The sequence below is a fragment of the Pongo pygmaeus genome, chromosome 4, assembly GCF_028885625.2.
Source record: "Pongo pygmaeus isolate AG05252 chromosome 4, NHGRI_mPonPyg2-v2.0_pri, whole genome shotgun sequence".
Taxonomy (NCBI): Eukaryota; Metazoa; Chordata; class Mammalia; order Primates; family Hominidae; genus Pongo; species Pongo pygmaeus.
Genome location: NC_072377.2, coordinates 156007080 through 156021383, shown reverse-complemented (window position 1 = coordinate 156021383; position 14304 = coordinate 156007080). Strand labels below are relative to the sequence as shown.

Here is a 14304-nt window from a genome sequence, read left to right as displayed (position 1 = left end):
GCAGTTCTTTGCCTGAGCCTCCCTAGTAGCTGGGATTACAGGCACGTGCCACTATGCCCAGCTAATTTTTGTATTTTTAGTAGAGACAGTGTTTCACCATCTTGGTCAGGCTGGTCTTCAACTCCCGACCTCGTGATCCACCCGCCTCAGCCTCCCAAAGTACTGGGATTACAGGCGTGAGCCACCACGCCCGGCCACATGTATAGATTCTTGTAACCATCGCCACAATCAGGATACGCAACAGTTTTATCACCCCCAAAAAGCTGTCCCAAACTACCCTTGTATTCACATCCTCCTCCCACCCTAACCCCTGGCAATTACTGATCTGTTCTCCATCTCTGTAGCTTTGTCTTTTTAGGCTATTACATAAATGAAATAATACAATATGATTTTTTATATTGGCTTCCTTCACGCATCTTGATGCCTTTGACATTCATTCCAATTGTTGCATATCTCAATAATTCATACATTTTCATTGTGGAGTTATATTCCATTGTTTACTCATTCACTGTTGCAGGACATTTGAGGCAATTATGAATAGAGCTGTTCTAACATTCGTGTGCAGGCTTTGTGTGGACATAGGTTTTCATTTAGCTTGGGTGAATACACAGGAGTGGGATAGGTCATATGATAAATGTATGTTTAGCTTTATGAGAAACAGCTAAACTGTCTTCCAGAGTGACCACTATTTTATATTACCATCTGTGATGTATGAGTTATACTGTTCCTACTTCATGCCAATACTTGTTGTCACTGGTTTTTTATTTTAGCTGTTCTAATAGGTGTGCAGTAATGTTTACCATAGGTTTAATTTACATTTCAATAATGACTCATGTGCTTATTTGCTGTCTACATATCCTCTTTGGTCAAATGTGTGTTCAGGTCTTTTTCCCATTTAAATTAACTTGCTTGTCCTTACTGTGGAATTTTGATATATCTTTATATATTTTAGACAAGAGTTCTTTGTATTTGCACATATTTTCTCCTAGCCAGTGGGGTTATTTTTTCATTCTCTTAATAATGTCTTTCACAAAGCCAAGCTTTTAATTTTTATAAAGTCCAATTTATTTTTTTCTTTGATTATACTTCTTATGTCATGTCTGTGAACTCTTTGCTAAACCCCAGGTAACAAAGATTTTCTTCAATGTTTTCTTCCAAAGCCTTATGGTTTTATATTTAGATCTAAGATCCATATAATCATGTGGTCTTTCTTTCTTTCTTTCTTTCTCTCTCTCTTTCTTCTTTCTTCCTCTTTTTTCCCTCTCCTCTCCTCTCCTGTCTTCTTTTTTCTTTTCTTTTCTTTCCAACAGTATGTCACTCTGATGCCCAGGCTGGAGTGCAGTGGTGCTATCTTGGTTCACTGAAGCCTCCGCCTCTGGGACTCAGGTGATCCTCCCACTACAGCCTCCCAAGTAGTTGGGACTATAGTGCACATCACCATGCCTATCTAATTTTTTTTTTTTTTTTTTTTGTAGAAATGAGTTTTTGCCATGTTGCCCAGCCTGGTCTCAAACTCAAATGAACCACTGGCCTTTCCCTCCCAAAGTGCTGGGATTGCAGGCGTGAGCCACTGCACCTGGCCTGGTTTTTCTTTAGATGGTTAATATAGTGGATTACATTTGTTTGAGTTTTCAAATATAGTTATCCCTAGGTATTCATGGGGAATTGATTCTGGGACCCACTTTGGATACCAAAATCTGCAAATGCTCCAGTCCCTTATATAAAATGGTATATTATTTGCATATAACCTATGTACATCCTTCAATACATTTTAAATCATCTCTAGATTCCTTATAATACCTAATACAATGTAAAAGTAAGGTGAATAGTTGTTAGACTGTATTTCTATTTGTATTATCTTTTATTGTTGTTTGGTATTTCTTATTTTTATTTTTTCAAATATTTTTTTATCCACACTTGGTTGAATCTGAGGATGAGAAACCTGCAAATACAGAAGGCTGATTGCATTGAACTAGCCTTGCATTCCTGGCATAAGCTCCACTTGGTTGTGTTATATTACTCTTTTTATGTATTGCTGAATTTGATCTGCTAATGTTTTACTGAGGATGTTTGTGTCTATGTTCATGAGGAATATTGGCCTGTAGTTTTCTTACACTATCAGGTTTTAGTATCAGGATAAAGCTTGCCCCATGTAGTAATGTCCCCTCATCTTCTCTTTCTGGTAGAGATTATATAGAATTGGTGTTATATCGTTTTTAAATGTTTAATAGAATTTTTCAATGAAATAATCTGTGCTTTGGCATGTCTTTCAAAGTGTTTAACTACAAATTCAATTTCTTTTTAATATTTAAAGGAATTTCAGGTTATATACTTCACCTTGGGTGAGTTTTGGTCATTTTTTTTTTTTTTTTTTGAAGAATTGGTACATTCACCTAAGTTGTTGAATCTAGGTGCATAGGATTGTTCAGCATATTTCCTTAATATCATTTCATATATCTGCTGTGTCTGTAGTGATATTTCATTCCTGATATTGGTCATGTGTGTGTTCTCTTTTTTCTTTGTCAGTCTTGCTTGAGGTTATCAATTTCATTAATTATTTCAAAGAACCAGCTTTTGGTTTCATTGATATCCCCACCCCACCCCCCTTATTTTACCATTTTCCATCTCACTGGTTTCTGTTATTTTTATTTCCTTCCTTCTGTGTGCTTGCTTTATATTTGGTTAGCTTTTCTTTTTTTTATTTATTTCTTTTCATTCTTCTTTTTTTTTGTTTTTTCCTGAGACAGGGTTTTGCTCTGTCTCCCAAGCTGGAGTACAGTGTCATGATCATAGCTCAGGGCAGCCTCAAACTCCTGGACTCAAGCAATCTTCCCACCTCAGCCTCCTGAGTAGTTGAGACTATAGGTGCCCCACCACACCTAGCCAGCTAATTTTTAAATTTTTAATAGAAGCAGGTCTCTCTATGTTACCCAGGCTGGTCTCAAATTCCTGGTCTCAGCAATCCTCCTGACTCAGCCTCTCGAAGTGCTGGGATTACAGGTGTGAGTCACTGGGCCTGATCCCTTTTCCTGAGTTCTTCAGCTTAGAATATTGATTTGAGACCTTTCTCCTTTTCTAATATAAACATTTAAAGCTATAAATTTTCTCCTAAACTCTGCTTTACCTGCATCCTACATATTGATGGTTTTATTTTCATTTTGTTGAGTTCAAAATATTTTCAGTCTTATTTTCCTTGAGACTTCCTCTCTGGCATTGAATATGTGGAAGTGTATTTCCAAGTGTTGGGAGATTTTCTGGTTCTGTTTCTGTTATTTGATTACCAGTTTGATTGCATTACAGTCAGAGAACATAGTTTGTATTTTGCTGCTTTTATAGTTTGTTAAGGTTTGTTTTATGACTCAGAATATGGTCTATCTTGTTTCATGTATACTTGGAAGGAATGTGTATTCTGCTATTACTGGGTTGAGTATTTTAGAAATAAATCAATTAGATAAAGTTTGGTTGATGGTAGTGTTCAGTTCTATATTCTTGCTGATTTTCTCGCTGTTTTATGTGGAATGCTGAGGAGTGTTGAAGTCTCCATTTATAATGCATATTTGTCTATGTCTCCTTTCAATTCTTTATCTGCAAATCATATAGCTACTATGACTTTCTTTTGATTAGTGTTGCTTTTTCCACCCTTTTACTTATTACCTACCTATAACATCTATTTAAAGTGGGTTTCTTGTAAATAGCACATAGTTGGTGGGTGGTTTTTTTTTTTAATTTCAACTTTAATTATAGATTCAGTACACACATGCAGGTTTGTTACACAGGTATAGTATGTGATGCTGAGGTTTGGGGTATGAATGATCCCATCAGGTGGGTTTTTAAAAACCCATTCTGACATACTCTTTTATTTGGTATGTTTAAGCCATTTAATTTACTGTTGTTATTGATAATGTTGATGTTCATAATGTTGAGTTGAGGTCTACCATTTTAGGATGTGTTTTCTGTTTGTTCTCGCTGATCTTTATCCTCTGGTTTCCCCTTCCTGCTTTTTTTTGGAGTATTTGAACATTTTTTAGTATTCCATTTTAACTTATTTATTGTCTTTCTTACTGTATCTCTGTATTTTTTTTTAATGGTTACTCTAAGAATTACAATATACTTAACAATCTACTTAGAGTTGTTTTTTTTTTTTTTGTTTTTTTTTTGAGACAGAGTCTTGCTCTGTCATTCAAGCTGGAGTGCAATGGCATGAGCTGGGCTCATTGCAAACTCTGCCTCTTGGGTTCAAGCAATTCTCCTACCTCAGCCTCCCAAGTAACTGGAATTACAGGCACCCATCACCAGGCCCAGATAATTTTTGTATTTTTAGTAGAGACCGGGTTTCACCATGTTGGCCAGTCTGGTCTGGAACTCCTGACCTCAGATGATCCACCCACCTCAGCCTCCCAAAGTGCGGGGATTACAGGTGTGAGCCAACATGCCTGGCCTAGAATTGCTATTTTACCACATCTGATGGAATGTAGAAAGCTTACCATCATGTAGGTTCCTCTGTTCTCCCCCATTTTTGTTACATTTATCTCATGTATTACATCTACATACATCTAATGCCCCATCAGACAAGGTTATAATTTTTGCATTTAATCATCAATCATGTTTTAAAGAGCTCAAGAGAAAAAGAATAGTCTATTGTATTTACTTAGGTCTTTACCAGTTCTGTTACTTTTCCTACATTCTTGAAGTTTCAAGTTTCCCTCTGGTTTCATTTGAAGAATTTCCTTTAGCAATTCTTTTAGAGCAGGTTTGCTGGTGATGAATTCTAAGTGTCCTTCATCTGAGAATGTCTCAATTTAATCTTCTTTCCTGAAGGATATTTTCACTGCATATGGGATTCTGGGCTTATTGTTTTGGTTTTGTACTCCAAAGAAAGCAGGAAAGGGAAAACGGAGGATAAAGATCAGCAAGAACAAACAGAAAACACATCCTAAAATGGTAGACCTTAACCCAACACTATGAACATCAACATTTTCCAGCAGTTTTTAAATTTTTTTTTTCTTCTGGTCTCTAAGGTTTCTGATGAGAAACACACAGTTATTCAAGCTGTTGTTCCCTATACACAATGTACCATTTTTATCTGGTTCCATTCCACACCTTTTCTGTGTCATTAGCTTTTGGAAATGATGTTGTCTGGGTGCGGATTTCTTTGGGCTTACTTTGGAGTTCAATGATCTTCTTTAATCTGTAGGTTTATGTTTTGGCAAGTTTGTGGAATATTCAATCATTCTTTCTTCAATTTTTTTTTTTTTTTTTTTTTGCACTGCACCCTTTTTCCTCTAACTCTTTGACTGTGATGATAGAAATGTTAGCTATTTGGGCATTATCTTACAGGTCTCTGAAGCTCTGTTCATTTTTTTTTTCTAATCTTTTTTTCTCCTCTATTGTCCAAATCAGATAATTTCTATTGATCTATCTTGAAGTTCACTGGCTCTTTCTTATCATCTCATCTCCATTCTGCTATTGATTTCACCTAGTGAGTTTTTATTTCACTTATTATACTTTTTAGTTCTAAAATTTTCTTTTGGTTCTTCTTAATAACTCTATTTATTTGCTAAGACTTTCTATTTTTCTATTATTCCTAAAAGTATATTCACTCTTACTTTCCTTTTCTCTTTTTCCTTCTTGCCGTCAGTGGCAGAACACCCATACTTCTTGGAGTCTTTTTATACTGATTACCATAAAAACTCTGTTAATAATTCCTACATCTATAGGATCTCAGTTTAGGCATCTGTTGAATATCTTTTCTCAAGGGAGTTTTTTTTTCTGCTCCTTTTTAGGCTGAGTAATTTTGTATTGTATGCTGAGAAATTTGGGGTTGTATCCTGGACATTTTAAATGTCTAAATACATGAGATTCTGAGTTTGTTTAAATCTGTTCGGTCAGTGGTACTTCAAATTCTGGTCTTCTTGCTCAGTCTGCTGCTACCATTTACTTTTCAGTCTGCAAATAACTGCAGAATTCATTCTCTCCAGGTTTTATAGCTACATTCAGTAGGAAAAACTGGATGGAGTGTGCTTCCTTCATCTTACCTGAAACCAGAACCTGTCTTGATAGGCAAATTAACAAATTAGGCCAATAATTTTAAAAAGTTAAGGCTGTAATTTTTATATGATAAATTGATATTATGTATTGATAAATTCTTATCAATTTTTTACTAGTCTACCACAGTTATATTACTGAACATTATTTTTTTCTTTTTTTTTTTTTGGAGACAGAGTCTCTGTTGCCCAGGCTGGAGTGCAGTGGCATGATCTCAGCTCACTGCAACTGATGCCTCCCGGGTTGAAGCCATTCTCCTGCCTCAGCGTCCCGAGTAGCTGGGGCTACAGGCTTATGCCACCACGCCAAGCTAATTTTTGTATTTTTAGTACAGACAGAGTTTTGCTATGTTGGCCAGGCTGGTCTCAAACTCCTGGCCTCAAGTGATCCTTCCACCTCAGCCTCCCAAAGTGCTGGGATAACAGGCATGAGCCACCGCGCCCGGCCTTGAACATTATTTTTTTTATCACTGCCAGATACCTGGCTCTTTGGCTGTATTAAACTTTCCTGTCTCCTCTGTTCTATTGCCCATTCTGCCCGTTGATTGTCAGTTGCCTATTGTCTTTTTTCAGCTGAGAGAAGGTTGGAATTTTCCAAAAGGAACTTTATGAAGGAGAAGGGATGATACATACAACTGTATTGATTTGGGGAATGACGATAATTTCAGCTGTGTACAGCACCGCCCTGTCTGTAAAGCCCTTGCACGTCCTTCTCATATGATCCTCAAATGACCCCTTTGAGACAATCAGATCCAGTTTATTGATCCCATTTCACAGTTGAGGTAACAGGACTTTTAGATGTCTGATGTGATCTTCTCAAGGTCTCTCAGTTTCGGAAAGGCAGAGCCAGGACCAGGTGGTTTTCCTAGCCACAAATCCAATGTACTTACTGCAGTTTTGTGCTTTAGTTTGACAACTAAGGATTTAATGATTTTATGATTTGGCTAATCCAGTTTACAAAGCATTGTCCTACACATTTTCCGTGGCCCGAGGTGGTCTTAGGTGAACATGCTTCCTGCAAGATCTTTGGATCTTAGCCTTAGTGAGGTGTGGATGGCACCTGCAATCTGGTAGCATTCCTCCCAGGCTATAGCTTATTTCAGTTTCCATGAGGTTTTATTAAATACCTAGTACATTTCTGGCACAGCCCCCAAGCAAGCCTAGGAGACAGAAGGATGAATAAGACCATTCCTAGACGCCTGGCCTCTATGGGCCCCAGTTAATCATCTGAACCTTCCTGGCCACCAAGGGGCCTGCCAGAAGGCTTTGGGGAGAAGTGTCTGAGCTTATGGAGTTCTCCTTTCCCTACAGTCCTCCGGGCCTCATATGAACAGGAGAAAGAAGCGCTTACCCACTCTTTCCAGGAGGCCAGTGCTACCCAGCAGGTGAGAGGGGCTGAGTCATGTCAGTCTCAGATGAGGGTAGGCGAGGACCAATGGGAAAGCAGCATGGAGCACCAAGGCCGCCAAAACTGATTACGTGTGCCTAGGAGTGAGGAGCTGAGGTGATTGTCTTCTGTGTATCCAGGGCCCTGGACGTGGTAACCATGCTATTAGCTCAAGAGGACTGAGTGTGAAATTGAGTTGGGCCTATTTTTCCAGGGACTGCTGGGGAGATCTTGGAGAGACATGGGCCAAGTGCCACAGTGTGATTAGATTCATGGGTGGATGCACAGGGACCTGTGGAAGGATGCAGGGAAGCATCTGACTGAATGTGGCTGTGCAGGAAAGATTTCCTAGAGGGAGTGAGATCTAAGCTGGAATCTGAAGGATGGGTTGGAATTCTTTGGTAAAGAAGGGTAGGAAGGGTGCCTCAGGCAGAAAAAAAGCAATGTGTTCAAAGACATGGAGGAAAAAGGAAAAATATGGAATATCTGAGGAACTGAAAGATGTCCAGGATGCCTGGGGTATGAGTTTCAGTGGGAGAGGGGACTAAGGCTAAGAACGTGAGCAAGGGCCAGAGTGGGAGCCAGTGAGCCACCTTAAGGGGTTGTGCTCTATCCTAAGGGTAATGGTCATGGTTCAAGTAGAGGAAGTTCTTGGCAGTGAAACAGTTTGGAGATAAGAATGTACCCTGCAGCTGGGGGAGTATTGTGGCTGCAGGAGAGGATGTATAGAAGGAGCAGTGAGAGGTGAGCTTGGAAAAATTCATTGAGCCTGGTTTGGATGGGTTTTGAATGCCAGGCTAACAATGATCTTTTATAGCAGGACATTGTCCCCTGCAGTATGGGGAGCCGTTAAAGGCATTAAAGCAAGAAGTGGGGTTGGTATGTTCCTTTCATCTCCTCTCTTTCTCTCTCTCCTTCTCCCTCTCCCTCCCTCTCCTTCTCCCTCTCGGTCCCCCTCCCTCCCCCTCCCCATCTCCCTCCCCCTCCCCTCCCCTCCCGTCTTCTTTTCTTTCCCCTTTTCTTTTCTCTTCTTTCTTTCTCTTCCTGGCATGCAATTCTGCACTGTAAGGGCTGGTAGATCTCAAGCAGTTGTTGAAGTATTTTGATCTTGCATTGTCATGTAGGGTAGCCCAAAGACAGATTAAAGATCCCAAAACTGTTCTCCCTCTGGGATGTGGCGAAATTCACCTACAGCCTTTATGAGGCAGGCTTTGATTGTCTCCATCCCACTCCCTGCTCCAGGAGACCATAGACAGACTGACCTCACAGCTGGAGGCTTTCCAGGCCAAAATGAAGAGGGTGGAGGAGTCCATTCTGAGCCGAAACTGTAAGAAACATATCCAGGTAGGTGGCAGCACCCTGGGCGCTTTTCCTCCTTGAGTCTTCAGGGAGGTCAGGGCCGGGCAACAGGAAAGACCAGCCCCTCTTCAAGGACAAGACTCAGACCTGGCACTCCTACCTACACAAGGGCCTGGAAATAAAAGAGTTCCCATTTCACTGATGGGAAAATTAAGGCCCAGAGAGCGGCATCTGGAATAGTAAAGTGCTCACGTTCTGGATTCAGAGAGAACTAGGTGCACATAGCAAACCTGCCACTTAGCACAAGTGACTCAACCTGTCCGAACCACAGTCTCCTCATCTGTGGTGTTAGTACATGTCTCAAAAGGTGGTATTCGGATACAGGGAGATAAAGCATATTAAACACTTAACATGGGCTGAGAGAGGAAGGTGGGTGACTTGTGAAAGTCCAACAATGAGTTGCTGGCAGAATGGGGAGGAGGGAGGTAGCCTACTGGCCTAACGAGGTCACTCTGTCCCTGTCTAGGATTATGGGAGCCCCAGCCCATTCTGGGAGCAGGAGCTGGAGAGCTTACACTTTGTCATCGAGATGAAGAATGAGCGTATTCATGAGCTGGACAAGCGGCTGATCCTCATGGAAACAGTGGTCTGTGGCTGGGAGTGGCTGGGGGATGCAGCCTCAGGCTCCCGCTTACTGGGTGTTACCTTTGTAAAGCATGTAGAGGGGAGGTGGTTTGAGGAGGTCCCAGCCTAGTTCACTCCAGCTTTGACCTGCCACCTGTGCTGACCACTGAGCTGGTCTGTGGCCAGGCTGGGTCAAGCAGTGGCTCCTTATCATCTGAGTCCTGTGCCTTTTGAGGCTACTGATGTTGCTGTAGCTTGGGTGACACTAGGGCAGGTAGCATTGAGAACACGGGAGGACAGAAGCCTCAGAAACCCTAGGGTTGAATCTAAGCAGGGATTATGTTGCTGTGGAAGTCTCCCTGGCCTTCTGTGTGCCATACAACTTATAATTAAAAAAATAAAACTAAGGAGTTAACAAAAAGCTGCTGACTTTTAATTTTGCCACGAGAATGTTTTTTAAAAAAAAGTCTTATAGGCACTACCATCTCATGTCACCATCCGTTCTTTTCTCAGGAAAGAAAGAGGGTGGGAGGGAGATGGGGAGCCAGGGTGTGTGCCCAGGGAGCCCTGGGGGCTTGGGTCACGTGACATGGAATCACCCACAGGGCTTTATTTTAATCAGATCATCTCAAACATTCCCTGTAGATTTTGTTCGCTCATTTTTGTGGAAACACATAACAGACAAACTTAATTTTATGTATATAGATCATATCCTTCTGACTTTTGGAGAACAAAACGTATTCTTTCTTCATGAACTCATGGTGATATGAGATGGTAGGGCCTGTAATTTTTTTTGCCATTATCCTGTGGCAAAAAGCCAGCAGCCCTTTGTTAACTTTTTAGTTTTATTTTTTTCTAAGTTACCTTATTGCTCCATGAAACGTAACATCTAGTCTAGAATGAATCAGTGCTTTCAGTGACCACAGATAAGAGGGAGGTGACAGCACACATCGTGCAGCGTGAGTTTGGCAGCTTTCTGAGCTCATTCTTATTGTTCTAGAAAGAGAAAAATCTGATATTGGAGGAAAAAATCACGACCCTGCAACAGGAGAATGAGGACCTCCATGTCCGAAGCCGCAACCAGGTGGTCCTGTCAAGGTAGCTGTCTTCCTGCCTCCTTTACTCTCATCCCCACCCTTTTTGCCAAAATTCCCAGCTGGGAGAGTCTTAGAGGGGCCTGAGGAATGGACTGACAGGTGGGCCCAGGGCCTATTTAGGGAATGTGGCTCCTCTTTCCCTAGGAGTCAAGAAACCCAAGGGGGCAGCTCTGCTCAGAAACCAAAGTCCCAATGCCTTGATTAGTATCTGTTTGTCTCTGTCCTGGCTGAGTGTACTCCATGGGAAAGCCCAACATAGGGAAGAGGAAACAGGAAATTTATAGTGCACCAGGCCTAAGTGGAATGAATCAGTTCTTAGGGCTTAGTAAATAAGAGCTAGTATCATGTGTCAGACATAATTTCTTGAATACTGTACATATTTTCTCATCTAATCCTCATAATTACTCTAAGAGCTGGGTCCTATTCTTCTTCTTCTTCCCATTTTACAAATGAGGAGACTGAAATTTAAGAAGAATGAATAACTTATTCAAGATTATGTAGCTAAGTGGTAGAGCAGAGATTTGGAGCAGCTCAGAACTGCCTGCCTGTCTGTGAGGCCCCCGCTCCTTGGTCAACAGATTGAATTGCCTCTTGCATACAGGCCAACAAGGGGGGCAGTGGGAACCCTGCAGCGGGCTGCTGGTCCATCTAAGGAAGGCTTCCTGGGGGAATGGGCTGGTCTCTGTGGCAGCTGCTCCCAGTACGCAACCCTGGGCTCTGTGTGCATCCACAGGCAGCTCTCAGAAGACCTGCTTCTCACACGTGAGGCCCTGGAGAAGGAGGTGCAGCTGCGGCGACAGCTCCAGCAGGAGAAGGAGGAGCTGTTGTACCGGGTCCTTGGGGCCAATGCCTCGCCCGCCTTCCCCCTGGCCCCTGTCACTCCCACTGAGGTCTCCTTCCTCGCCACATAGGGTGCAGGGCCAGGGCCCACCACAACGCCTGAAGTCACAGCTCCTTCCAAGGTTTTTCTGGAGAAGACAGCAGGAGCCTCTCAGTTCTTTTCCAGGAAGGAACGAGGGTGGGAGCGAGATGGGGATCCTGGGTATGTGCCCAGTGAGCCGTGGGGCCTTGGGTTACATGGAATCACCCACAGGGTTTTGGAGGCCCGAGAAACATCTTCCCTTGAGTTGGCCAAGGGAATAAGCAAGAGGAGACATTTCCTCCCTCCCCCGGTACTCTGTCCCAATCCGAGAACTTCCGAGGCTTTCCCAGGGGCAGCCTGTGTCACGTTGGCCATTTGACATAAAGGAGACAGCCCCTGGACCCAGCTTGTCAGCTCTGCTGCCAACTCGCTGACTTGTCAACTTCCTCTAGGTGTTTCCACTCCACCCTGGCCTGCTCAGAGCCTCAGTTTACCCCTGCATTAAAATGGTGGGGGGACTGGTCAAAGGACTCTTATGTCACTGCAGCGTCCCATTCTAGGATTGTCTGAAGGCCGGAGTAGGGGTTGGGGGGAGTGTGGACAAACCCTGCAAATCAGAGTGGGGAAGGTGAGTGGTGGAGAGGGGCCTCTGAAGGCCCTTGGGGCTGACAGGGCCAGGCAGCCTCCCCAACTGAGGCACCATTCCTGGGCCAGAGTCGGGTCCACCAAGGGACAGTAGCCAGAGCTCCTCTTCCTTTACCAGGCAAGGTGCATCCCCTCAGCCCTCCTGGCCCTTCAGTCTTGGTGCCACCTGGGCACAGGGGCAAGCTTGGTGGTTCTGAGTCCATTCATCTGTCAGAGCTGGAACCTCATCCCTGCACAGATGAGGAAACCAAGGCATGGAGCAGTTCCCAGAGTCAAATCTAGATCTCATCTGTCATCCAGGTCTTATCCTTTGCTCTGTTTTTCTCTTCAGGCTCTGGAAAATCAGATTTGTGACTTAATCTTCCGACTGAATCTTCCTCTCCCTGGCCCTCACCCACTTAGTTTCTTTTTCACTCCTGCTCCCTGCCTTAACTCCTCCTCCCACTGCCCCTGATCCCAGGCCCAGGCTTTTACAACCTGGCGCTCAGCTCCCCCATCAGTGACAAGGGGTGGCTAGAGTAACTAACCTCAGCAGGCCGTCCAGTCCTGATAGTCTGTGGATTTCAGATCCTTCTCAGGAAGCTTCATGTCTAATGGAGACTATAATTATAACTCCTGTTCTGCATAGAGCATTTGCATCAAAGGCTTTCCATACCCCTCCCTCCCCTGGTCCTCATAAGATCCTTGAAGCAGGTTGCTACTCCTCATTGGCAACACGGCAAACAGATCACAGGAGTCAAAGGGCCTTGCTCAAGGTCCCCAGCTTCAGCCCCAGGCCCTAAGCCAGCGTCAGAACAGTCAATCTGCATTTTTTATCAGTCATTCTATAGTGACATCATCCCAGACTGCCTTCTGTATTCCCCTGTGTACAGTCTCCTTCTGTTTCTAGGTTTAGAAGTTAAGAGGTGACTGGTTTCTCCATTTCCACAGCCAAACGGGGGAAGAGGTGAGGCTAGGGGAGTGCTGTGCTGATTCTCCAGCCACAGTCAGACAGGTCACCCGGGAGCCTCAAGGAAAGCCCTGGAGGGAATCACATGTGTACTTTTTCATGAAGCTTTTTGCAAAGCACATCTGCGATACACTAGTTTATTGAACTATGTCCAGGAGTAGGCGTGATTGGTGGCCAAGTTATTTGGGGACACCTAAACAGATCAGCGACCTGAATGACTTCTCAGAACCTTTAATATGCCAATGTGTGTGGCAAACTTACAAGAAGGGAGCTAAGTATCCAGCCTCTCCCAAACCTCTTTGAGCAAAGCTTCTGTACCTCCCACACCTCTCCTCACAGGCACATCAGGCTGCAGAATGCGCTTTATAAAGCATTGTTTTAGTCTGGGCGCGGTGGCTCACGCCTGTAATCCCAGCACTTTGGGAGGCCGAGGAGGGTGGATCACAAGGTCGGGAGATCGAGACCATCCTGGCTAACACGGTGAAACCCTGTCTCTACTAAAAAAAATACAAAAAATTAGCTTGGCATGGTGGTGGGTGCCTGTAGTCCCAGCTACTTGCGAGGCTGAGGCTGGAAAATGGTGTGAACCCGGGAGGCGGAGCTTGCAGTGAGCCAAGATCGCACCACTGCACTCCAGCCTGGGTGACAGAGAGAGACTCCGTCTCAAAAAAAAAAAAAAGAAAAAAGAAAGCATTGTTTTAATTGAGAGGGGCAGGGCTGGAGAAGGAGCAAGTTGTGGGGAGCCAGGCTTCCCTCATGCAGCCTGTGGTGGATGTGGGAAGGAGATCAACTTCTCACTCTGGGACAGATGATGTATGGAAACTAAAAAGAACATGCAGCACCTTATTTACGTGGCTTCTGTGTTTTTCTGGGAGAGTGGGGAGGTGGGTCTTCACGAGGACTTCTGCCAGTGGCGGGGTTCTCTGAAGAATAAATCTGGGGCCTGGGTAGCCCACTCGTGGTTCTGGGCACCCTCCTCAAGTACCAAAGCCCCACTGGCCCTTGCTTTGCCCTAATTGTGGATGTGGGGCCTGGGGCTAGGGTGAAGGCTGGATTAAAGGATGGCCTTCAAAATAGACCAAGGCTTGGAGTGAGGCTGAGGTTGAAGTAAGTGGTGAAAACAGAGGGATGGGGTGGGACAGTGCAAGGAATGAATGAGAAGGCAACTTCTGCACTGCAGGACCCCTCTTTGGCATCAGAAACACTGAGGTTCCCACAGATACCTACCCCTGATTCTGCCTATTGCTCCACATCCAGATGCCTGCGGCCAGGGAGGGAGCTAGGAAGGGGTAGAGGAGACATGAGGACCTCGAGTCACGTGGACATGGGTGGTGGCCAAACCAGTGCACTGAAGGTTGGTGGCCCAGCAGGTGTAGACACAAGCATCCCTGGCCCAG

At 43.8% G+C, this 14304-nt stretch overlaps 1 protein-coding gene across 1 annotated transcript in view; it reads left to right on the top strand.

The window, feature by feature from the left end:
• Positions 1-13753, top strand: part of CCDC69 (coiled-coil domain containing 69) — a 43598-nt gene extending 29845 nt beyond the window's left edge. Inside the window, exons 5-9 of the mRNA XM_054487461.1 lie at positions 7356-7429; positions 8674-8775; positions 9257-9376; positions 10355-10452; positions 11185-13753. Coding sequence (XP_054343436.1) covers positions 7356-7429; positions 8674-8775; positions 9257-9376; positions 10355-10452; positions 11185-11362 — 572 coding nt within the window. The 3' untranslated portion in view covers positions 11363-13753. The remainder of the gene's footprint in view (positions 1-7355; positions 7430-8673; positions 8776-9256; positions 9377-10354; positions 10453-11184) is intronic.
• Positions 13754-14304: the final 551 nt, after the last annotated feature.